Below are 27,096 nucleotides of genomic sequence, written 5' to 3'. Positions count from 1 at the left end.
GCCCACTACTGCTATCATGGCAGCAGAGTAAAACAAGGCACATGGGCATTTAGTGAAAAGTACTGTGACATTATAACTGTCCGTGGCATCCAAAGAGCAAACACTTCTTAAACGAAAATTGCCATACATAAGCAAATAAAATATCATAAATGCATCAAAGAATACACAATGGCTTGCAACTAGAAGCTATCAGTCATTTTATGTTTGTCGTCCTAAGAAAGCACTACTTTATCCCCATCACCAAAACCTAATGGTAACATAACTGGGACCATGTAATCATCTTCAAAACCACATTGGGTGTGATGGGCGGCAGATCCTAGTAATAGCATAGTATGGGAAATGCATGTAAATCAAAGGTTGAAGATGGCAGACTAAAAGCACACAATCTCACTGCACTTCTTATTGTACTTCTTAGAATAATGATAGCCTCAGGTCAAAATGACACCTGAAGCTGCTTGTAGTTGGAGCTAAAAAAAAATAAAGAGTATTAGATGTGCCAGAATATTTAGAGGTTGGTTCTATGCTTATTGCCATCTAATTTTAATATGAAATAATATGTTATAATACAGTCCCAAAGGACATGTCAGATTGGAAGAGGGAAAGATTTAATCAAAAGTGCTTCCTCTTTTTTCCCCTGCTGTTTGCTACATTTGACAAATATTTTGTTTTTGAATATGTTCTAGAATCAGTGCACCTTGGAAATCTGATTGTCAAGTACGGCTACATCTACCCTTTAAAGGATACCAGGACCCTGGTGTTGCGAGCAGATGAGTCACCCTACAGATTTCAGGTATGAACCTTTAGTAGCTGGGCATCTAGAAAAGTTTCTAAAGTTTTGTCACTTTATTAAAGTGCAATATCTGTATTATCTGTCATGTGTTTACTCAGAGGTGGGTATTAAGGACGGGGCCTGACTAATTCATGTCACCTAGAAATCTGCTACACAAAGCCGGATGAATGTATTTAGCTCCCCGGTTTCCTACAGAAAAGTATTATGTACATAATTCACCAAAGAAATCACTTGTACTTACATTAAAAACTACTAAAATTCCCCATTGATGGTATGTGGGCTGCCTGAACATCCACCTCTGCCACAGACTCAAAAAGGACATCACAGGTGATATGGCAAATGACAACATTGATGACATCACATGTAGCATTACCTATGGTATCTACTCATTCCTTTTCCCTGCAGCTTGACTCTTTTATTTATCAGTTAAACACTCCCTCCACTGCGCCTTTTGGAATCTTTTGCATTTGGTACCACATAGTATCAGGAGGAATCCACAGATGTATGTGTTTAGGTATTTATTTATCAGGGAGTACTATAAAGACCTCCTTATATCTTTGCAGGTATCATGAGTAAGAAATGTGGTTATTTCTTCATAGGGGTGGAAGCCCTACTCAGGCAACAACCACAATCTTTGTCAGGGTGAACCACTAAAAGTCAATAAATTAACCTATGGTTAACCCTCTGGTAGCTTGACACCAAAGAAGTCAGGCTTAACTTAGAGGCAGTGTGAAAAGAATTTATGTAGCACACAAACAGTAATAAAGTGAAAACACAACACACAGAAGATCCCAATCCACTTTAGTACATTTTAATAAATAAAATGACAGCAAAACAAATGAAATCCAATCTATAGAACCGGAGTTATGAATTTTAAATGTCTTTAGTGAAAAATAGTGCCAAAAAGTAAAAAGCGCCAACCTTGATTATTTAGTCACGCAAGATTGGGTCCAAGTCACAAGTTAAGGCTGACGGCGATGGAGGGCGGGTTGGATACAGGTAACAGGTTCTCCCTGGTCAAGGGCTACTTTTGGACTGATACCCGGAGATTTCCTTGGAAAGGCAGAGTCCCCAGTGGGGCTAGGCAGAAGACTGTAGCCAAGAAGAGGTCGTCAATGACAGGGAGCTCCTGAACAAAGTCTTGGTGCTGTAGATGATGGAGAAAAAAACTTCAGGTGGGAAAAGTTCGGTTTTCAGGCTGAAGAGGTTGTCAAGGTCTGTGTGGTGCTGGTCCTTGTCATGCCCGATGAAGATTTCTACCTTTGGAATTATATGTTTTTTGGAGCTCGGATTCACCTAGCGGGACAAACTGTAAGCTGTATCCAAAGAGGATATCATCGTTGGGAGGACCAGCTGAAGAGGATGTGCTATTGGGTAGAAGAACGGAGTGTGAGCTGCAGCAAAGTCAACACTACCTGTGATGCACCTTCGTCTGATTGATTTGCAGGTAAGTTCTGGCCTGCTGTTGGTTCATATTGCAGTTTTGGTGAAAACATTTCTAAGTCCCAGGTTTTGGTGGGAGGAGGCCACTTCACCACCACACCAAGGCTCCAAGAACTAGAGTGGGCACCACTTTTGGGCTTGGACTCACTCTAGGAGGGACCAGAAGCAGCGGGCACATTGGTTGCAGGGTCACTGGAGTTTGTTCTGCCCCTGTAGCTCACACAGACCAGCCAGCTAGCCCTTGGAGTCACTCTGCTGGTGCTGGGTCCGAGGAGCAGGTCCAGTCTTCCTTCTTCAGGCATCAGGGCAGTGGACAGTCCTCCCAGCAGCAGGGCAGCAGAGCAGTCCTTCCAGTAGCAGAGCAGCAGAGAAGTCCTTCTTCTGAGTTTCCACAAATCCAGAAGTGGTCTGGAGAGTGGCTCTTTGGGTTCAATACTTATACCTGGTACTAGCCTTTGTGTGTGGAGACTTCCTGTCCTACCAGCACATCTGGATCTGGAAAGTTCTCCCCCTTCCCTTGTCAATGCTCTAAACTATTTGGAGTGACAAACATCTGGTGTCAGGTCCCTTTGGGGGTGCTGAAGACAATGCCCTTTGAAGCTTAAGTGGGGCAGGAAATTGCTCCGATCCCAGCAATCCTGGCAAGATGCCTAACCTCTCCACACCTAGCCTCCTATTTCTTATTGTTTGGCAGCAATCAGAGCCTTTCACAGTTGTGTGACCTAGTATACTGACAGAAAACACAATTACTAAGGATAAGAAAATTACAACTTTCTAAAAGTGGTATTTTCAGAACTATAACTCAAAATCCAAATTTACCATTAAATAGGTTTTAAAATTACAATTCCTAAAGCATACCTATATCTGATCCCAATCCTAAGTTAGCATTTATTAAATGTAATAAGGTAACCCACTGTTAGTCAATGGGAGAGATAGGCCTTACCACAATGAAAACAACTTTAGGAGTTTTTCACTACTAAGACATTTTAAACTTAATTACACATGATGCTTTTTAAATTCGATGCAACCTGCCCTAGGAGCTGGTGGGGCCTACCTTATGAATGACATATAAGTATTACAAAGGAAGTTTGAGGCCTGGCACAAGGTTTATTTTGTCAGGTTGAAATGGGAGTTTAAAACTGTACTACAGGCTTCAGTGACAGGCCTGTGGCATTTTAAAGTGCTACTTTAGTGATTAGCACAATAAGTGCTGCAGGCCCACTAGCAGCATTTAATTTACAAGCCCTGTGTACAGTTAGTGCAACTTACCAGGAATATACAAGAAAATTAAAGGTGCCAATCAGGTGTAGGTCAATTTCACCATGTTTTAAGTAGAGAGCACTAGTATGTTAGCACTGGTTAGCAGTGGTAAATTGTAAAGATTACTAAAGTTAACCGAAATAAATTAGGTAAAATAGGAGTGGTGAACGAAAACGGTTGGGGAAATACCACACCAAGAATGCTAACATGTGTCTCCACCAGATGAAAGCAGGATGAACTACCCACCCTCATAGGAGTTTTCCTTACTAAGATGGAGTAACCTGGAAAGACCATCAGTATTGCATCGGTCAGTCTCAGGGCAGACGTTCTGGCATAAAGTCCATTCCCTGTAGGAAGATCACATAAACAGTTTGTTATTCTCACCCTCATCTGCATTAACCATCTGAGTGTTCTGTGGTCTGTCTGAATCTGGAAGTAAGTCCCAAACAAGTATGGTCTAAGCTTCTTCAATACCCAGAGTACTGCTAAGGCTTCCCTTTAGTTGCACTCCACATCTGTTCCCTAGTAAGTTACTTCCTACCGATGAAGTCTTAAGTCTAGTCTGGGCCCTCTTCATTCACCTGTGAGAGCACAGCCCCTATGCCAGGCTCCTAGGCGTCCATCTAGATGATGAAATTGTTGGACAAGTCAGGGACCCTGAGCAATGGTGCTTTGAACATGGCCTTTTTTAAAGTGTCAAAGGCGTTCTGGCACACATCGGTCCAGATCCCCTTCTTGGATTGCTTTAAAGGGGTCAGCTCTACCAGGGGGGCAACAATGGTGCCATAGCCCTTGAAGAATCTTCTGAAATAGTCAATGAGGTCAAGGAAGGCCCTCACCTCAGTCTGAATCTTGGGGGGGGGGGGGTTCCAAGTAAAGAATGTTTGAATTTGGGTCTCTAGGAGCTACACCTTGCCCCCACCGACCATGTGGACCAAATAAACCACAGTTCCCCACCCTATCTAGAACTTACTGGCCTTGAGAGACAGGCCTGCCTTCTGTCTAAAGCACCTACTGGAGCTGGCACAGGTGATCTTGTCAGCTGGAACTGATTCCTGCAATGTCATCTAGATAGGCAACACAGAAAGCCTCCATCCCTGCCAGGATACGAGAATGCAGCCCTCTCCTTAGCCCCCTCAGTTAAGGCAATCTACCAGTACCGGCCTGTAAGTCAACTGAATTAAGCCATCAGTAATTCACACAGAGCCAGGGTTCTGGTGTGATGCTTGGTCGGGTGGGGTTCAATACTAACACTACTTGACTTGAGCCAGGGCTGTTGGAGTGTTCAATCACCCTTAACTCCAGCCTCTTGGAGACCTCCTTCTTGATGCTGGCTTTCACTCTGTCAGACAGCCTGTAAATTATACTGTCTCTGTTGTCAATGTCATGGGTACACCAAGTAGTGAGCCCTCACGTGAGAAAAAAGAGGCAAACTGCCCCAGAAAACAGTGACAGTCCCTCTGCTGCACTGGGTCAGGTAATGCGAGAGCACAACTCCTTCCATTGGCCCTTTCTCCTTCTTGAAAAATGGGAGGTCGGGGAGAAGTTCACTTTCCTCTTCCCCCCTATCATCCGTCACCAGGAGCATGGTTACCTCAGTCTTCCCAAAGTGGGGTTTGAAGCGGTTGACATGTAGAAGCCTCAAAGGTTTCCTGGGGCTCTTGAGGTCCACCAGGTAGGTGACTTCCCTCTTATGCTCCTTTGCCTCACAGGGCCCGGACCAGTACTCCATTACCCACACCTTCTTATCAGGCTCACACTCAACCAGACTGGCCTTCAGATCATATCAGAATGTCATATCTTCCTGGCTGTGTTCAAGGTTCTGAATGGTAGTCTTTGAGAACTGTTTTATCTGAGTCCTGGGGGCAAACATGTAGCTGACTATACCCTGTGGAGGCTTCTTGGAAGCTTGCTCCCCTCCTCCTTCACCAGGCTGAGAGACACTCTGACAGGGTGGCCATACAGAAGTTCAAGGGGTGAACCCTAATCCCCCTTATGACGCACCTCCTGTGACAAAACAAAGGGCATTGCCAGATGACGGTCCACTTCCGCTTCAGGGCATGGACATACCCATGAGCATGCCTTTAAAGGTCTTGTTGGATCTTACAAGTCCATTGATCTTGGGGTAAAAGGGTGTGTAAAATTTGTAAGTTACTTCACACTCGTCCCACATGGATGAGATGGAAGTGGGTTTCTCTGTCAGACAGGACCTTCTTTGTGAAACCCACTTGGGTAAAGATTGCCATCAGTGCCCTGGCCAATGCTGGTGCAGTCACTGTCCTCAGAGGTATATCCTCTTTGTACTGGGTGGCATAGGCCACCAGGACTAGAATGAACCTGTTGCCCAGGGCTATCTTGGTGTCCAGGGGTCCAACAATGTTGCTGCCTACCAGCTCAAAATGGGCGCCTACAACAGGAAGGGGCACCATGGGTTGCTATGGTTGTTATGTCCTACCTTAGAGGTGACACACAAGTATTAAAACAGAAGGTTTAGACCTTGAAAATGGTTTACTTTGCTTGGTCGAAATGGCTGTTTATGACCACACTACAAGCTGCAGTGTTAGGCCTGAGACATTTTAAGTGCTACTTTAGTTGTTGCCCAAATACGTGCTGCAAGCCCAGTAGTAGTATTTTATTTACAGGCCATTTGTACAATTATTACCATTTACTAGGGATTTGCAAGTAAATTAAAGGTCTAATCAGGTGTAGGCAAATTTTACCATACTTTAAGGCGAGAGCACAAGCACTTTAGCGCTGGTTAGCAGTGGTAAAACACAGAGTCCAAAGCCAACAGAAACAAACAGGAGGGGTGAAGCCAAAATGTTTGGGGGAATAGGACGCCAAGAATGACAGGTCCAACACCATGTAGCAGTAGGGTGAATTAGAAAGGTCTTTAGATAAATTAGTGAGAAGTTAGAGTCCAGTTAACAAACAGACATGTGTTTGATATTCTTTGCTGTGAATTTGCCACACACATGAAAAGCCTTCTCTTGCCTAGCACTGAGATTCTGTAACCTTCGCCCAAATGAACTAGGACACCACTATAACTTACTGTCAGTGGGAATAAACTTTGAGGGATCCACACAGAATGTCCCTAATTGGCTATTTCTATTTTTCCCTTCCCTTCACCCCTTCCTTGCCTTCTCAAGTTACTTTTTGTTGTATTGTTAATTTTCTGTGAGGCCCTGCGTATACCCTATGACTAGCATTGCGTTACATAAAGTGTTCAATTAAGGAGATTGCGAAACAAGTCTGTTTTTAAGTTCTCATGAATCTCATATTCTCTTTCTGAGCTCAGGCTTTGACTCAAGGCATTCAACAACCTAGGCACTAGACTCCTGGTGGCTTCCCTCCATGTTTTCATTGTTTGAAAACTTTTGGTAGATCAGCTGCTGATTGTACTAACATCAGAAGGGGAATAGTAGTGGGTCAGTTTCAGTTTGTACCAAAGAACAATGCTCCAAAAAGCTTTTTGTAAACTAGAGAGATTCTTGAATGTAATGCACTCCTCCATGTTGAACAAGGGAAGTCCTTCCAGGGCAGATTGGATTCCTTAGGTTCAGGCACATTATGGCAGTTTGATTTTGGAACCTTATAGCTTATTACTTAGTTTCTGTGGGAAGGGTGGACGATGTTGTGATAGCTAAGGTACGCCAGCAGTAAAACTCCCATAAGCTTAACTTATTGATCTGCTTTGAAGAGAGTGATTAAATACCCTGTGGGTTGGGAAAAATATCTAACAGCCCCAAAAATGTAAGTATATTTCTGAAACTCCATGAAACCTCAAGATCCTCCCTGCTTAGGGGAGAGTTTGGGACATAAGGCATGAGATGAGAGGCAATAGTGATAGGAGTAATAGTTTGAATGCTGGGTTTAAATCGCTGGCAGGAGGACCCTCATTGTCAGAAGATTTCACAAAAATATTTTCAGGATAATTGGAATCGATGGGAGATATTCAACAGTCTAGAGTTCCATAGTACAAAACATTCATCTGTTCTGTATAAAGACAGAAGTAGCATAATTTCATGTGAGACATCCCATAGAGTCACTGAGCTGCACTCATTAGAAAATAATATAGGAAGTCCGGCTGACATAGTGGACCCCTCAGGAGCACCTTTTTAAGGTTTCTCTTGTTGAGGTTTTTGTCCCGCTGGTTCTGATCTTAGTTTTTGGGGAAGCATATTCTTAATTGCTGTATTGTGACTGAAGTTTTCCTTTTAATATTTTATACTGCCATTGGCATGTGTTGTATAACTATGTTTTTTGAACGTTTTTAACATTTCTTTGTACTGGCCACTTTATGGTTTATCAAACTGAAATAAAATGGACTTACTGACTGATAGGAGTAATGAAGCTTATGTCTGTGGTTATAAATCATACACAGAAGGTCATACTACATTAATAAACAGCTATTGCTAGTCCTGTCAGTCTTAGGATGGTCTTCCCCCAAACCTCCTGCCTACTTATCTACACTTTTCTGCTAAAAGTTATTTTTGTTAGTCTTGGGTCTCTGTGCACCTTACCACTGCTGACCAATGCTAAAGTGATTGTTCTCACTCCCCTAAACATAGTTACATTGATTTACACCTCACTGGCATATTTAATTTACTTATAACTTGTATGGTGGTGTACCATATACCCACAGTCTGTAAATTAAATGCTAGTAAGCCTGCAGCATGTATTGTGCCCCCCACTTGAGTAGCCCCTTAAAACATGTTCCAGGCCTGCCATTGCAGCCTGAATGCAGTTTTAAACTACCAACTTGACTTCGCAATATAACCCTCTTGCCAAACCTTAAACTTTCCTTTCATTGCATATAACTCACCCCAAAGGAAGGCCCTGTTTATTGTTAGTTTTTTAGTCAATTAAAACTATAAACAAAATGACACAGTTCACAATGCTTAAAAGTACATGCAAAATGAATTAAAAGGAGATTTAATATACAGCTGAGAACTGAAGGCCACTGAGCATCTCTCCGCAAGCCGTTTGCTTTCTTCTTTTTTTTTTTTGAATATTTTTATTTGAGTACAGGCTGAAGGATATAACATACATTAATACATGTATTTGTCTTTACAATCAACAGGTTATTCTCATGAATAAAAAAAAACATAAAACAGTACAGAACAGAGAAAAAGAGCCACGCTATTCCATAAAAGTACCCCAATTCTTTTTGTGTTTAATCAAGGAGCGTGTCCCCCTAAGATTTGCTAATGCTAGCTCCATCGAGTGGATCTCGGTTACCAGCCCCCACCAGTCCCAGACCGTTGGTGGATCAAGGCGTATCCAAGCTCTGGCCAAGGTTAATTTAGCGCAGGACATAAGGATTGAAGCCAGAGCGGCCTGTGAGAAGGAAGTGGGATAAATATCTAGTAAAACCGAGGCAGCAGAAAGTAAGGGAAGCTGAACATGTTTAATTTCAAGAGCCTTCTGAATGTCCGTCCAAAAATCTTTAAAAGTGGGGCAAGAAAATAACATATGATCCAAGTCAACGGCATGGGCGGAGCATTTAGGGCATTTTGTACGATCGCTGAAAGAGTTATTAGAGGACCATCTAGAAATAATTTTTGGCGTGTAATATAGCATACAGCTCGTTCTAAATTGTTGTAGCCTTAGACTTGAGGATCGTACATTTTTATTAATATTTGAGAGAGAACGTTCTATCTCTTTCGATGTAATATTAGAGCCTAATAGTCTGCTCCACTTGTCAGCTAATTTGGAGCAGTCATTTGGTTTGAAACTTGTTAAAAACTATAAGTATCACTTATTACTGATTTGGTTTCTGTAGAATATAAATAGTTCCATATGTCACAGTCGAGGTTCTCCACAAGATGTTTTTTATTGATCAGATAATCGTGTATCTGTCGGTGTTTATACCGCATGGTTTCAGGAAGATCATAAAGCAATTTTAAAGCATTAAAATCTAGAAACCCTTGCGTGCCATATAAGTCCCCTAATACCCTAATGCCCAGCCTAGCCCAACCATTATCACTGTGTTCATAGAAAATCGCTGGAAGACCAGGGTTGCCCCATAATGGTAATTTTGAGTGGAAAAAAGTGGTTTTACAAAAAGTTAATATATTATCCCAAATCTTTTTTAGGTCTCTTGCAGTCTTAAATTTGACTCTTTTAAAGTAGTTGGGGTCATTAGCCCGCAGTAGAAACATGTTTGAGTCATGTTTTAACATAAAAGAATGAAAAAAAAGTGCACCTCCTCTGTTTAGTAGAGAACGTATGCGCAAGACAAATGTAGACCAAAAATATAGCTTGAAATCAGGGAAGTTAAGCCCTCCCATATTCGTATTATTTTTTAAGAGATTCATCGACCTTCTCGCTTTTTTATAGCACCAGATAAAGCTACTGAGTACCCCATCGAGTCGTTTAAAAAAAGTATTGTTTAAGGCTAATGGAATAGAGCGAAATAGGTATACAAATTTAGGCAGAACCTTCATCTTAATTAGGTTAATTCTTCCAATTAGATTCAAAGGAAGTCTATGCCATTTTTTAAGTATTAGTATAGTAGACTTAATTAATTCATTATAGTTTATGTTGTTGATTTCTTGAATTTTTGCCGTTAATTTGACTCCTAAGTAAGTTACGGTTTTGCAGATCTCAGGGACCGCGACCGCTGGAATATAATTAGCTATAATTTGAGTCTTTTGTATGTTAAGCTTATATCCGGAGACTGTCCCAAATTTCCCGGCCTCAAGAACGATACCTTGCAGTGCCTCCACTATGTCTTGTGAATAAACCGCGATGTCATCGGCATATGCTGTTATTTTTAACACTTGTGTGCCCGATCTGAAAGGAACAATTTGAGTTTGAAGTTGGAGAGCAGACAAAAATGGTTCCAGTGTAAGAGCGAATAAAAGGGGAGAGAGAGGGCATCCCTGGCGGGTTCCACGTAAGATTGGAAAGTCTGGAGAAGTCAAACCCCCGTAACAGGTACAAGCCGTAGGATTGTCATATAAAGCCTGTATGCCTCGCAGGAATTGCCCCCCAAACCCCATTTTAGAGAGGACGCACCAAAGATAGTCCCATCCCACACGGTCAAAAGCCTTCTCGGCATCCAATAAGATCATTCCGTGTGGGGTGGATTCTGTTTCTGCGACATCAAAAGCTGTGATAGCCGTATTTACATGTGTGGTTGTGTCCCTCCCAATTATAAACCCGTGTTGTTGGGGATTGATGGTTTGGGGCAGGATAGGAGATAATCTTAAAGCTAAAATTTTGGCACATATTTTGGCGTCAGTATTGATCAAAGATATGGGTCGGTATGACCCTCTCTCCTCCTTTGGTTTGTCTTTTTTCAAAAAGAAAATTATTTTTGCTCTGTTCCATGACTTCGGAGCTTTACCATTTAGCCCAACGTATTGCATTACCTTCAATAGAAAAGGTTCCAGTTCAGCTAAACATGCTTTGTAAAGTTCCAAGGGTATTGTATCCTCCCCCGCCGCTTTCCCTATTGGTAAGAGGTCTATTGCTTGGCGTAGTTCTGCCCTGGTAATGTCATCCGAGAGTGAATCCGTTCTGAAAACGGTCTGCGGGTTTGTTAGATATTTGTCCAAATAGTCCGTATTGTTTCTAAATTAGGTGTGCTTTCTGGAGTATACAGTATTCTATAATAATCTGCAAATTGTTCTACTATATCCGTCGGATGATTGTACATTTTGTTACCGCTCCCCCGAATGTTGGTAATCCGTGTTCGGGCTCTATCCTCAGCAACTTTATAAGCCAAGATTTTGCCAATTTTGTCCCCGCCCTCATATTGTGTTATTTTAAATTTGTGAATACTTGCACTGCTCTTCTGAATAAATTTAGTTTTAGCCTTATTTTTAAGTAAAGTAAGTTTGAGACCTATTTCTGTAATTGTTGATGATTTTAATCGTATTGCGGAAGCCAACAGTTCTTCTTGAGTGATTATTTCGGAGACTATCTGGGCATTATGCTTCTTGCGTTCGGAATTTTGTCCAATCAAATAAGTTTGGGTGAAACCCCTGATGCTCGCCTTACAGGCGTCCCAGACCGTAATACATATGGCTGTGTCGATATTGATTTCCAAAAATTCGATCAAATGTAGTTTAAGCTGAGTCAAATATTGTGTGTCTGTAACTAAATACCCGGGGAAGGAGAATGGTCTAGGCGGGATCCTCCTATGTGGTATGGCCATAGCCAGAATTATTGCAGTATGGTCTGATGAGATTCGGGGGCATATATCCATAGTGCTGAATTTTAATAAGTGGTCACTTGCTAATGCCAAATCCAGTCTTGAACACGATTTATGAGGCGCAGAATAATATGTATATCCTGGTAAATTTGGATATAGATAGCGCCAAGCGTCTTTAATGTTGTGGATACGGCATATTTCAAGAATTGACGACCTGGTTTTGCGCATCCTTTGAAAGCTACCAGAGCTAGTTGTGTCTATTTTATAATCCATAATACAATTGAAGTCCCCCATAATAATGAGTTCTCCCTCCCAATCCAGAAGTTTAATACTCAGCTGATCAAAGATCATCGGTTCATCTGTGTTAGAACCGTACACTACACATAGGACATATTTATAATTCTCATAGCTAAACTGAGCAGCTGCCCATCTACCATCTTTGCAGGAGAAAGTCTGTAGTATTTCGATCCTAAATCGTTTATCCTTTAAAATCGCGACCCCTCTTATGGAATGCTCGAAAGTAGAGCAGACCACAATGTCATAGCCTAATTGGTTAAGTATTTTCTTGTCCTTCCCGGCAATATGTGTCTCTGAGAGAAGGGCGATATGAGGATTATGCAATTTAAGTTCTGCTGAAATCAATAGTCTTTTATTTCTACTATTAAGCCCGGCTACGTTCCAGGCCAAAAACTTTATTTCATACATTCGTAGATAGTTGGGAACTTAACCCTGATATCAAGTGTCTTAGTGCATTCCCTGTTGTTTGTAGATATGTGCCGGAAAACTAGAACTAATATGTGCACAAAACAATTCGCTCGATCAGCCTGTAAACATTTTTTTTGTGATTTTAACCCCCCCCCCAAGAACCCCCAGCCCCCCCCTCCGCCCAGGTTCTGCCCCCAAGCCGGGGAAGAACCACCCTTGAACAACAGCTGCCGCTGATGAGGGCAGCGCATATAGCAGATCATCCTGAGGAGCCCCCCGACCCCAGCCTCGCATAAAAAAAAAAATCTGTACCTAGTCTGTATCTTGTATCTTATCTATACATGGTGATAAGGGTCATCAATCAGCTATCTATATATTTAATATGCCAAAACTATGTTTTGCCCGTGCTAAAGCTAGAAATATATGCTTCCGCTTCCTTAACATCATTGAAAAAATGAGTACGAGCGTTCTTAATGACCTTAAGGCGGGCAGGCTCCTGCAGGTACGCCTGACCACCACTAGATTAGATGGGGTCGATCAATTTGCGGAGCTGCCAGCGTTTATCCATTGTTTCTTTGCTGAGGTCTGACCGGACAAAAAATGAAAGCTCCCCTAAGGTTATAGGGGCATTAGGCCGTGCTCTCTGCCAAACCGCTTGGCGCAATAAAAAGTTTCCAAAACAAATTATAAGAGGACGTGGGTACTGATTATCCCTATTTCTCATAACCAGAGGAAGACGATGTGCACGTTGGATTTGAGAATCCCAGTCCCAGTCTACAAGATCTGGAAAAGCTTTCTGCAATAGTCCAACAAGATAAGCCCTCGGATCGGGACCCTCGCAACCCTCTGGTATCCCAAAAATTCTTAGATTGGAGCGTCTTTGCCGATTTTCCAAATCTTCTACCTTTGCACGCAATGTCAATAACTCGTTATCGTGTTTCTCGACTGCGACGGTCATATTTGTATTTGACTCTTCAATCTCGACAACTCGTTCTTGAAGTCCAGAAATATCTTGAGATATCCCCCCATTTTAGCGGCAAGTTCTTGCAGTGAGGTTCTCATTTTATTGTTGTCTTCCCTCAGTTGAATGTGATGTTCCTTAGCTTCGGCCCGTTGATCGTTCAATAGCTGGAGAATAGTGTCTACTGAGGAGGAATCAGACAGTGCTTGACCTTGTCCTTTTTTAGAGGTACATGAGGGATCCATTTGAGGTAGAGAGAGAGTGCTTGCAGTCGAGATAGAGCTCTTGATAAGAGGGGGCAAAGTGTAACATATTGTTGTAGAGGTTGCGGTTACGCTGGACTGCAAGGTTGTATCTATGCCCGTTGGAGGATCACCCCCATGTACTTGGGTCAGAGGTGGTTCTTGAGAAATTAAGCCATCTGATGAAAGGTTAAGCGAAACATCATTTTCTGCTGCTGCTATGACAGAATTATCTGGGGAGGAGAGGGTTTCTATTACAAGAGTAGGTTCGAGTGTGCTTGCCCCTGATAGTCTCTGCGTCATATTTTTAACAATACTTTTGGCTTCCATCCATTTTCTTAATGGGCTTTTATCCAAATGAATCTTCTTTAGATTCTGAGTATTATTTATGAGGGATCGATTTGGTATGATGGATTTACATCCTCTTTTAGCCCGAGACTTACTTTTGAGTTTTCGGCCTCTTCCTGCTCGGGATTTTGTCTTGGAGTCCGTATAGAGTCATTCGTTTGGCTCTTGCCAGCCTCATCTTCAGACCTGGCTTCTTCCTCTCTTCTGTCCTCAGCATCCAGACCCTCAAGAGAGTCTAGCTCCATGTGGTTGTGAGATTTGATAAATTCAGTAACATGTGTCTCTACCACGGATGTCCCTATGTCCTGCGGCGAGCATTGTGAGTGGGTAGTAAATCCGAGAAGCCGGGGTGTGTCCCCAGAGTAAGAGGTAGCGGGGCTGAGTTTAGATCGGGGTCGGGGCGAAAAATCTCTAGAGCACCCATTGTGACAACCTCTACATGTTCCCTTGGAGAGCCGATAGAGATCGTTTGGTGCCCTATAGGGGTAGTACAGGTGAAAGTTTTTGTTTGCTTTAATTGTTTAACCCCCTGTGAGTTATATATTTCCCCCCCCCCCGCTACTCACGGAAGTTATGGAGGCTTTCTGAGTAGTAGATTCTAAGATCGATAAAGAACTACTTGTCTTGTCTCCTGATAGCACTCCCCCTCTTACCGGAGATTTAATCGTCTTTGTGGTGGTTAAGCCTCCGTCAAGCCCCTTGCGGAGTGAGTCAGCAAGTAGGATCGGTGGTCTCAATACCTGCTTGCTTGTACTCCCTTTCTCCTGCTGCAAAGACTTCGTTTCAGCCCTCACTGCCTCCGTGAGAGGGCGTCCGTTACTCTTTGGCACAAGTTCGTCGGTATTGGATGAGGAGTCAGAGAGCTCAGCTGTTGTCGCTTCAATCGTTCGTGCATTTCCGGCTGGGAAGACCACGGGTCCTATCGATTGTTTGTTTTGCCGTGTTGCTCGCTGCGGTTTCTTCGGCGACATCGACTGCCAGGTAAGAGAGATAGAGAGGGAAGCTGTGCGGATACTATGGCTTAGCCAATTAAGCCCCGGGCTCCTTGAAAGTCCTTGTGTAATATGTTGAAAAAACGGCTAGCCCTCGGGAGCTTTAGCATTGGTGAGAATTATCGTCAGCTTCCTCTGCCTCCACCGCCGTGCCGTTGTATTAGTGTGTCCACTGCAGGTTTAGTCAAATTCTTTCGTCTCGGCGAGGGGGCCTCGTAATTTGCTCGTAGTTGCTGAAAGCTCTTTTATTCGTTACACCCGACAGAAACACTGTCCGTTAGTATCATTTACGGTCATTTTCTCCGAGGAGAGTGGAATAGGGGAGAAACCTCCAGATGAACTGCTCAGCTCAGATCCTCAATCCGCCATCTTGGATCCCGAGAGCACAGTTACAAATTCAGTGCACAGCGCCGTTTGCTTTCTTCAACCTTACTTCCTAGGTATTTTAGTCGAGATGCCAAATACAAAGATACAATGGATAAAAGTGGCTAAACAGAGGCTGATTTTTTCCCTAATGTATAAAATGCAAGACTGCCATACAGGAGGCTAAAGTTCCTTTAAGTAGAATAATATAAGTCAGTAAGGTGCATATAGGCAGGACCAAGGCAGGTATGTATACAATGCTGGATGGGCTATGAGTGCCATTGTAAAAGTGCAAGTGTGCTAAACTTCACATCATTAAAAATAATAGTATAGACAAAATAGTTAACTAAGCTAAATGGGATAGGGAGCAGCTAATTATTGCAAACCCTAGCAGCCGGTCCTTGACAATTTTTTATGCATGTTAAGTTTGCCTAAGAGGTTTCTGTTTTATCATGTTTTAAAATTAGACGCAGGAGCCCCCTCCAGATTACTCATTGCAGAACCTGTTAGCTGATCATCCTTTTAAAAATATTCAATAATTGAGTTAGTCTAATGTTCAACATTGTGTTGCATGGGTCTAAGGACTACACCAGTGCAGGCCTGCACAACCTCATTCCCCGTTCAAGGAACTCCCGTCTTAATAGAGATCTTCATTGAACCATCAATACAGGTCAGATGCATACAATGTGAAGCAATGTTTAATTCCCCTGGTGACACAGATGGCAGGACCGATCTTCACTTATACCATTCATCTTCCATTTTGGCATGAGGTCTAGTGTGGGTATTTCTCTGAATTTTAAGGCTAGAAATGACTGATCTTCCGATGGAAGGGTGCGTCCAACAGGGCTGATTCTCTTAGACTGGAGTATGATTTCAACACCGGCCACCCATCACGACGTCTAGACAGACTTTCTTTATCTGCCACCCAGCTTTGCAGTTTGGCTGATTTATTTACTAGTTTCTTAAATGTTTGCCCAGAGGTATTAGAGGTCCAAAGGTCACCCAGTTCAAAAATCTTAATGCTGTTTTCTAAATATTTCTTGAGAGCACCATTGCCCCTTTGTAGGTTAATTTCGATCCAGACTAGATTAGCCAGGGTGTTTTCAGCTGTTGCTCGCAGTTAGTGACAAACCTTTACGATCGCAGCTGGTCTAGCAAGTGTCTGTTTTGTAAGCAGAAATTCAAGCCAGATCTGTGCAGGGGAGGCCGACCTGGGGAGCCTAAAGGTTTGTTTATAGGCTCTTATCATAAATGTATCTAACAGAAGAGCATCATCACCCAGCATGATTTTCGATCCGTACGCAAGGGCTGGCAACAGTTTGGCTTTCATAACTGATCCCGTGGGCTTAAGCTCATGGCCTCGAATGGATCTGGCCAGTGAGGGGAAGCCATAATTAATGGCCTGCGCTTTTGCCCTTATTGCCTTCTTTTGGGAACCGAAGGAGCAATTTGTGTCTGTTTTCCCTCCTAGGTACAAGTAGAGTTTGACCTCGTCAATTCTGTTTCCCTTAATGAGCCATTTTGATTGGTCTTAGAAGGACGATTGCACACCATCACACTTGTTTTCGAAAAATGTATTTCCAAGCCATTCTTTTTGGTGTAAGCTCCCAGTGTATTAAGCAGCCTATGAAGGCTTATTCAAGTGTTGCTAAACAGCACCAGGTCATCAGCATAGATGATATGTGACATTTGTTGTCCACCAACACTTGGTGCATGAGCCTTCTGTTTGTCTAGTTCAGTAGAGAGATCTGCCAAAAGTAAATTAGAGCGAAAGGGGGCTACGACGCAGCCCTGTTTTACGCCAGAAGTTGTTTGCACCTTCCTTGATACGCACAAACCATCTCCAATTTTAATCTTGACCCAGGTATCCGAATATACCAGCCTAATTGCTCGTAGGATGTTCGGTAGGATACCCCATCGCTGAAGCTTGGCCCATAGTTTGTCCCAAGGGACCCTATCAAAAGATGCTTTAAAATCAACAAAGCACATATAAAGAGGTGTCCCAGTTTCTTTTGTTCTGTCCCTGAGGTAGGCCCTGGGTAGCCCATGGGACAGTTTGCATTTTAATGGACATGTAATTTAAAGTTTTGCATGTCTTGCTAGTGAATAATTCCTAAATAGGTTTTTTTTACTGCTGGGAGGCCTACCTGTCCCATAGGAGAACATTGGGTTGCCTTATTACATTTAATAAGTGTTAACTTCTGATTGGGAGCAGGTAAGAATTTTTATGTTTGGTATCTATGAAATTTTAATGGATAATCCTCTTTAATGGTAACGTCAGTTCGAAAATTTCCATTTTGAGAATGCCCTTTTGGAAAGTTGGCATTTTCCTGAACTTAGCCATTTGTGCCTGCAGCCTCCCTTGGGTCACATGACTGGGTGTAACTGATAGACTATATGAATTCCTTCCAGACAGTGTGTCTGAAAGGATCATCTGCTGGCAAGGGGGCAGAGCTGGGCACACCTTCACTTGCAACTGAATAGGCTGTGCTCTGCCTTCGCACAACGGGCATATCACCTCCACATTGTCTCTGCAGCCAGCTTAGCGACAGGGCAGGGGAATCAGGAAATTCCAAGCACTTCAAAGAGAAAGCTCTAGAAACTTCTCCCAACATCAAAGAAAGTACCAGGTATAACATTAGGGCCCTCAGACCGACTCTTCAGTTCTCTTTATGCGCATGGGGAAAGACTCTCAGAGGACTGCCTGCTGATGTGACCTGCTGTGTGCTCCGCAAGACTGCTTTGCAGCACCTAGAAAGACAGCTCTGCTGCCCAGAGCATGCCTTGAACCCTCAGAGGCCAGCCCTGCTGTTTGAGCACTGCATCTTCAACTGAACCAGGGACTACCAATGTGACTCTAAGGACTAGTTTGCTGTTCTCCTGTTTAAAGCCACAGGGACATAAAAAGTTCCCACCATTCAGAACCCGCACCTGGGCCCAGCCTGAGTGAGTCCTTAACCCCCAAATGGTGTCCCACCAGTCCTGGACCCTTGATTCTGGTGAAATAGGTGCCTAGATAGCCAAAATCCAAAACTTAGGACTTGGATAATTTTTGGCTAAAAACTGCTCTGAGAACCAAGGGATGGCCTGGTTCAATCTTCTTGTTGCATCCACCTAGGTGCATCGCTGATTGGCCTGACTTTGCGGCTGCTTCCGCTACGTTCTTCTCTGCACCAGCAAATCCTATTCAATGGTCCTCCGCCAAAGGGCTCTCCAACCTCCTGGAATTCTCTTCGGCTACAGGCTCATCCCTCGTTCCATTGGCGATTTCCAATTGCCCCAAAAGTGACTATGTCTGAATGTAGAAATTTTGACCTGCAACTTTGTCCAGTATCTCCCAGAAACAATGCTCCGTCCTTGGACACAGCTTGCAGTCTTGCGCTGCGGAATTGTACCTTCTAATGAAATTTTTCTTGAAATCCTTCTAGGTCCGAAGGTAAGAGCCAACCGGGCTCAATCCAATTCTTGTATTCAACCTGCGCTCCATCATGATCAGCCATATTTGTCGTGTAACTAGATGTCCACAGTTGGCTCTTTGGCTTTTTAGGTACTAGTTTTTACTAAAAAAAACTTACAAAATTCATAACTCCGATTCTACTGATTGGATTTTAGCCATTTTGGTGGCAAACTATTTATAACAATTTATAAAAATTTTCTAATTTGTGCAGGATTTTTCTCGTGTTGTATCCTCACATTATTACTGTTTGTCTGCTGCATAAATATTTTCCATGTTGCCTCTAAGTCAAGCCTGACTGCTTTTTGTGCCAATCTGTTCAGGATTAAGCACAGGTTAGTTTTGTGACTTTTTGTGGTTTACTCAACCAACAGCCCAGTTTATTAAATGACCTTTTATTTAGAACTAAATCAAAATACATTTTACACTGTAGAGTGGGATCTGCTTCACATGTTTACCTGCACTTTTTCCTGGTGTTTTACTGTTTTTCGACTTTAGTGTGGCTGGGACCCTGCTATTCAAAGCCCCAGCCTAGCTGCTTCCTCTCTAAATTGATTGCATGTACTTTAGGTACACTCCAGATTGGATTCTGGGGTACCCTTGTGAGCCCATAATATATGATATACTATGTACCCAGGGCATAGGTACCCCAGAGGCCTACCAGGGACTGAAGCATGTCTTGTGCCACCACTGGAAAGCCCTCCAAAATGACACCATAGGTCTGCTACTGCAGCTTGGGTAAGGTGGTGCATGCACCCCTTACTGAGATATAGGTTCACTATATCTCACTTAATACTGCACATAGAAACCCCTATGGCAGGCCTTATCAATCCTGAAGGCAGGGTGCTTGGTTATATGTGAGAGGTTGCCCAGGCATGAGCTGAGCCCCTCTGCAGCCTTTGGGATCTCTTACCCGGGGTTGTCAGTAGTGCAGCCTGACCATATACTCTTAAGTGCATTATATCTAAAACGGTAAATGCTAACTTTGGACTGACTGCACGGAAACATGTCGTGTTTGGTGTCAAACACCTTGGGATCATACCCCCACATCAATTCCTGATGTGAGGATATGATCCCACCCTTCTAGAGGGAGATACATGACAGGACTGGTATACCCAGTAGAAACCTAACAGAGCCCTGGTATCACAAAATGGATGCTGCAGCCACAGAAACGGGTCTGACCTCCTGCTGCTGACCGAAACTCCAGCAGAGGAGGCCTGGATATTAGATATCCTGTCACAGGGATGTGTAACCACCTCCCAGACAGGCATATGTGTATTGGGGCTGGGTGGGAGCACTCTCTGAGTGCTTTGTAGTCCTGCACTGGGGGCACATTTGGTGTCCCTGTGCATAGTCCAGCTCAAAACGGTTCAGGGGCTTCCAGACCCTGCTCTGGCATGAAACTGGACAAAGGAAATGGGTGTAGCCACCCCTTTTTCCAAACCCTCCCATAGGTGGGTCCCTAGAGCTAGTCCAACCCCTTCCTTAGGTATAAGTAAGGAACTTCTGTAACCAGAACTTTAGATATCCCTGGATGAAACTCTGAAGCTGAATCCTGGAACTTCGACGCGCTTCTAAAGACTAGAGGAGTGAAGAAATCTCCCTTGGGGTCAACGAGTGACTCCCCTGCTTAGCAGGCACCAACAAAGCATTTTGCTGATCTGCATCTCCGAAGCTCCAGCTGGACTCTGAAGTATTTGCAGCCCAGGAAGAGGATTTCCAGACATCAAAGAGGCCGACCCGAGTTCCCAGCAAAGTTGAGACCCACAGCCCTCGTGAGTAGCGTGGAACCGGAACTCCTGGTCACCGTGCACTTTTGCAAGTGCATTGACTTCTCAAAGTCTCTTAAAGTCGTGCTTGGGGTCACTTGTAGCCCCCACCTCGAGGAGAGAATCCACTGAAGATTGTCAGCCTAGTCACCCCGAGTGACCCATGGGCCACCATTTTGTGATTCGTCTTGAGGTCCCTTCGCGATCCCTGGTCCATCGACTGGTGGGTCCCTGAGGGGGTAACTTTGATTTTCCTTGGGCTTTCCTGGTTGCTCCAGATGTGCCCTGACTCCCTACCAAGTGGTGAGTTCCTCAGACCTTGCTGGTCTGCACCAAAGCATCTTTCTCCTTTCTGCATGGGTTGCTGTTGCCAAGGCTTATTGTGTCCAATCCAGGCATCGATGCTGCAGCACTTGACATCCTTTGTGGGACAGCTCAAATCCAGTTCCTGGTTGTCCTCTACACCTCCTGGTCCTCATGGCTGAAGAGTCAAGCTTCACCTTCTTCATCTGAAATCACTTGCCTATCGCCTTCCTGGTCACTGGCTAGCGACCCAGACTCTGTCCCCTCGGCTTTCAGGTTTTTCTTGACTTCGATCCAGGCTTGGATCTCTTCGGACACTTTGCATCTTCCCGGCAGCAGCACTTCTTTGCCAGCTCCCATTGAAAACGACAACGCAACCCAACCCCATTTGACACCTATGCACCTGGCTTCCCTGGGTGAGGTAACTCGAGTACTTCGGTGCTCCCGTGGGTGTTGAACCTAGAACTTCCTAAGTCTAAAAGGGTTTGGTCCTGACTCATTTCTAAGTGTCCCTAATCTTTATAAATCTAACAGATTTTCCCATAGAAGCTAACGGGAGCTCGCGGCTGTGTTCTCACACTGCACACGGTGCCTGCGGGTCCCCTGTGTCACTACCTTGGGTGGTTCCTTGGGGTCCCAGCGATTATACAGGCTCTAGGCCTTGTGTCTAGTTAAGTTGTGGTTCTTATACCACTATTTTAGTATATGGTTTGGCTCGCCCCTAGGGCCTGACGTGTATTTGTGCTTATTACTGTCATATTTGAAGTGTAACTTATGTGTTTTGACCTCTAGCCTCATAAAGAGACTAGGAGGGTGTGATTAGAAATAAATACATATATTTTATGTATATACCTGTGTGGTTGTCTTTCATTTAGCCATTCAATTGGTTATAGACTGGTAAAACAAGCTGCTTTACATTCCTTCAAGACTTAGCCCAGAAAGCTGCTCGCCATAGCTACCACTAGGATAGCTTTCAATAAAGGTTGTCTTGGGTTGTTTGGACTGGTACAGGGTGCCCACTATAACAAGTGGACAGCATATACCATGCCAACTTCTCACATATACTGCCTGCAGTATCTCCAGTACTTGCACTGATGTCTCTGGATCTCATGGTCTGCCACAACAATATTGTAACAATATATGGGGCGCCATCAGGTTTCTGTCCTACAAATTTTAGTGGAGACAGACTGTGCTTCTGCCCTTAAAAGCATGTCTCTCCTCTGAATCACTACCACAAAGGTATCTTTAGCCAAAGTGTAAATCGGTGATTTTACTGCAAATAATCTATATGCTGAGCCTCTTCATAGGGACCTTCCGTCTCTGAACTGAGTCCCAAGAGGTGCTAAGTAACCTGTTAGAATTTTAATACTAAATCGCCCTCTGTAAATATGTCAGTGGCAGCCTGCACACAATAAAAATACTTTAGGCCAGAAGGTCAGATCTGGCTTGAGAACCAAAAAGCCAGAGAAGAAGCCTACTCACCCAATGTTATCACAGATGTAATGGCCTCCAAAAACTAATTTTTCCTGATATTTTATATAGCAGAATCCAGAAACCCAAAGGGATAACTCTTTTGAGCTTTCAAAACTAAGTAAAGGCCTAAAGCTAGCATCAGAACATGGAAGATGGTAAAGAAAGTGAAGAGTTGCACGGTAGAAAGACATCAGGGCCTGCCGCTCATGCTGCCCCTCCCCATCAAGCTAGACATCCCAGGGTTTCCTGGTTGCAACACATGTAGTCCACTGGAGAAGGGGAAATGTGTCATACAGACCCAGACACATTCAATCAAGAAGAAATTGCATTGCTATCAACAACTGACTTGATTCTACTCTTAAGTAAACACCATTCCTGGAATACTTTCCATTATGTTGTGTGACATGTGGGGTGCCTTCTAGACTTCTGTAAAGTAAATGCTACTTTCCATGAGAAATCAGTTTTGCTGTCCCTTCTGCTCAATTATCTTGATGAGAGACTATGGCATATTTATGGAATAGTGATGCAGTGCAGCGCAGCAAGTCACCTTGCTGTGCTGCATTGCATCATTGGGAAAGGGCAATTCGACATATTTAAGGAATATGGTGCATTCGTGACTTTTCCCCCTGCACTGGCACCCTTTTGGCAGCCTAGCACCAACGCCGGTATCTTTGCAAACAGGGTTGTTTTAGTAAACTGGAAAGCAGCAAGGGGTGAAATGTCCCAGAAATTATCCGTCCTAGTTTTACTGAGTTCTGTAGTGGAACCAACGTTGATACTACACTCTACTTAGTGGACTCTAATATTCCTGAATATCAATGCTAGATTTCATTACACCTGATAGTGCCTGTCCATCTTTTACAGATGGATCCACTTTGATCCTCGGAAGACAAGTATCTACTTGTTAGAGCCTTTATATTTTACTCATTACATTTAACTTTTTGCTCCTTTCAAAATGGCGACACCTTTACCAATGATCTTTCGCCAATTTTAACCTAGCCCACTGCTGTGTTATGGCCCTATTTTTTTTTCTCTATTTTTTTGTAACTTCTTCTCAACCATTGTTAATAAGAGACTCGATACAGCAAGTGTCTTTCCTTTAACAATTAACCCTAATCCAGACCTACCCTTTCCAAGATGGTGCTGCATTTAAATGTGGATTCCTTGTCCTCCACACTTGCCTCATGACACCTTTTTTACCCTAGTTTTTTTTTCCCGCGTCATTTTCAAATTCAAACCCCTTGGTCGTCTTTGCTAATGCATATACGTTTTTTCACTATTTGATACTGGCCACATTAGTGAGACACAATTTTAATGTGATATTAGCCAAGACTTTAGTACTGCATTATCCGTCTTTATTAGTTTCTCGTGCTCTTCCAATATGGCCACTTTTTTTGCCACAGAACTACTTGCGGGATAGCACCCGTGTAATACATCCGGGCTCACTCATAGAATACAAATAAGATGGTCTCACTTCTGACCACATCAATACGGAAGCTGACAGAGCGCACAGCATAAAAGTACTTGTAGTTTTACACATTTTGAGATATTACAACTTGCCTATGGCTAATTAAGTGTATAATAAGTTTGGCACCCTTCCCTGGGCTTTTTTATTAAGCCACTTTTTTTTTGACAATAGAAACAGAATATTGCGATTCGCACAAAGATCTCACAGGCAAGACGGCACAGTAGAAATGCTACCGCGCCAGTTTGGAATAAGTAGACTCCTATTTAGAACAAGAACATACACTGGCAAAGCAATCAGAAAAGTAAATACACAGCATGCCACCTACAACTCTGGTGGTCTGGCCGCGAAGTCCAATAAGGTCTGTCAAGCACAAATAGCATTCTATGGGTACATACGTTCTGGATAGTGGTTACACAGCATTTCACCTACAACCCATCATGGGCCGGCCATGTCTCAGGAAAGGGTTTCTAGGTTTGACTAGTTAACCATGTACATTCAATTTAACAGCTAGAGCAAGGTTCTGTCTCAGGTTAACACCAGTGGGGTGCCACCATACGCACATAACTGCTAAAGCAGCCAATTTAAGGATTTTAAACCCAAAAAAGGAAATAGAACTACCCACAAAATGAGGGGAGAAAACCACAAAACCCCACCCTCACCCCAACCCCTTCCAAACGAGCCAGTTGCTAAGAGTTGTTGCACTCAGGGGAGTTGTCATGGGTCTAGGTCTAACCTAAATTCATTCAGGAGCTCTATCTTCTTCTTGGGTGTCTGGAATTAGCCTTAAAATGCGTAGGTATTTAAGACACGTCAGATCCCGAAATTCTGAGGAAAGGATTGAGATGAAGGGGGCCCAGATTGTGGTGTATGCCGAAATATCCTCATAGGTCGCTATCGACAGTCATTCCATGCCCAGCAGTAACCATAGCTGATGAAGCCACCGCAGATAGTCCGGGATTTGTCTGTGCTCCAGCAGGACAGCAATACTCTTATGTGCGGCATTGAGTGCCAAGGCCATCTGCCCTTCCTTGTTGGAGTGGAGTGTGAATGTAAGAGCTTTGGAAGAGTCCCAAAAGTGTATATGCAGGGAATTATAGGATTGTAGTGTTGAAAGCTGTCAATGTCATCCAGGATCTGATCCCAGAATCAAGTCAGTTTCAAGCAGTGGCAGAGAAGGTGGAGTAGCGTGCCTGGATTGACGCAGCCCCACCAGCACTGGCCTTTATACTGAGCATTCCATTTCTGTATCTGAGAAGGGGTGTAGTACCAATATGAAGTGATCTTGAAGGCTGTTTCCGTATGCCTTGTAGTATGTGCTGTGTGGTGCACCCTATAGAAAATATCTGCCCACTGATAGTGATTGGCCTAGTTTGGCCTCCCAACGTTTCTTTTCCCGGGATTTTGCAATTTCGTGTTGCCTTCGTCAGGTGGAGGTAACTCTCTGAGATGTTTTTATCATCTTTCTTAAGGAACAGCCATTTTTCAAATGTAGTCATCGGCCTACCTGCCTTAGGCCGTGTGTCTGAGCTAAGTACCCAATGTGTCATTTGTGTGTGGGTGAAATGGTCTATTTCCAGCAAATCATAGTCTGTTTTGAGTTGGTCGAATGGTATTGGGCCATTGTGGTCAAAAAAACATCCCATACGCTTACACCCGCCCAGGACCCATCAATTGGTGATGCTCGGAGTCATGCCTGGAGGGAAACCCGGATTTGAGAATAATGGCGTAATGGGCAAAGGGAATGTGGTGAGTCCCCCTGCATTTGCTACTTTGTTCCAGGTCTGAAGTGTCGGGCAAGTTATAGGGGAGGAATAGAACCACCAGGCTGTGAGAGTCCGAGACAACCAATCTCTCTCCAGATGTGCGATCCTGCTACCCTCTTGTCCATGAAGACCCAATGTTTCTCTGTTAGTGGACGGTTCCACACCACCAAGTAGCGTACCTGCGTGGCTTGGTCATAGTGAAGCATGTTGGGTACCGAAAGCGCCCAATCTTGTTTTGAGCCCTGAAGAAGCTGTTTCTGCAGCCTGGGTTTCGCTTTCCCCCATGAAAACGTTCAATCTCCCTTTGAAGAGCATTTATCATGCCAGGTGGTGGGAGCAAAGTAAGGGTTTGGGAAAGAACAATAATTTTTACTGCAGCAATTTTACCAAGCCCCGGGAGCTTTTGCCACTGTGTCAAATGTTTGTGAATTAATGCAAGAAGCTTGGAATAGTTAGCTCCTAAAGTGCGTGGCCATGCCAAAATGCTTGAGAGTCGCAAATAAATAGGACCAGTGCACTCTATCAAAGGATTTTTCAGTGTCTACCACCAGTAGCAAAGCTTCTTCCCGGGAACAATGTACTTTGTTTATCAAGTGGCAAATATGTGTAGTGTTGCCATCACACTGACAACCTGGCAAAATGTTTTATTGAATGCCGCATTGAACCCATCCAGGCCTGGTGACTTCAGTGGCTTTAGACGAGCAATCGCTGAAATCACTTCTTCGATATGGATGGGCCTATCTAGGGCTTCAGCTTCCACTGGGGGAAGGGGGGTTATTGCTGCAGTCTGTGGATCCGAGGGGTTCGGGAATCGAGTGAGTACAATTCGGCATAATAGGCCTGGAATGTGTCCGCAATGCTATTCACTTCAGCCACGTCTGCCCGAGTGGCCATCCCGACCGATTTGACAGCTGGCGCAAATTGCCTACTGCGGAGGCGATGCCCGAGCATATGAACTCCTTTGTTAGTCCCTACATAGTATTTATGCTTTAGGCATAACATCGCATGATCGGCTCAATCTAGATCGTTGCATTTAAGTTGCAGGTGCTCTCTCTCTCTTGAGTTAGCTCCAAATCAGGGGAGCCCCAGTGCGTTTATGAATAGATTACAGTTCCCGCACCGTTGTCTCCAATTCCTTCCTCTTAGCTTTTCTCATCTTATTTTTGTGTGCTGCTTTTACTACAAGAGCCCCACAGGCCACCAGTTTTAGGGCCTCCCAGGTCGAAGACAGTATAGTAGACCCAGTGTCATTAAGAGCTAAATAATCTTGTATAATGTTTTTAAGCGCTGCTACAATTGTCGATGACTGTAACCTTGTCTCGCGGAGGTGCCAAAGAGGAGCCTGTGTAGTGGCAGGAGAAGTGCGTAGGGTTAGCGTTATGTGTGCGTGGTCCGAAAGCGACTGGGCTTCAATGGTGGAAGCAAGCACACATTCCCAGGCAGACGGAGAGGCCAGAAAGTCATCTAACTGAGTGTACGTTGTGTGGGCCGCAGAATAAAAAGTGGCTTCCTGCTCACCAAGGTGCTGAGAGCACCACTCATCTTGCATCCTGAATTCTTCCGGACACTCCCGCCCCCAGTCGAGAGAGCCCCTGTGT

At 43.8% G+C, this 27,096-nt stretch overlaps 1 protein-coding gene across 1 annotated transcript in view; it reads left to right on the top strand.

Annotated features, from left to right (window-relative positions):
* RGS11 (regulator of G protein signaling 11) overlaps nucleotides 1-27,096 on the top strand; it is a 1,592,422-nt gene that overhangs the window by 314,666 nt on the left and 1,250,660 nt on the right. Inside the window, exon 4 of the mRNA XM_085632193.1 lies at nucleotides 684-790. Within this exon, the coding sequence (XP_085488319.1) occupies nucleotides 684-790 (107 nt within the window). The remainder of the gene's footprint in view (nucleotides 1-683; nucleotides 791-27,096) is intronic.

The sequence above is a fragment of the Triturus cristatus genome, chromosome 10 (genome assembly GCF_964204655.1).
Source record: "Triturus cristatus chromosome 10, aTriCri1.1, whole genome shotgun sequence".
Taxonomy (NCBI): domain Eukaryota; kingdom Metazoa; phylum Chordata; class Amphibia; order Caudata; family Salamandridae; genus Triturus; species Triturus cristatus.
This window is presented reverse-complemented; position numbering and strand designations above follow the sequence as displayed.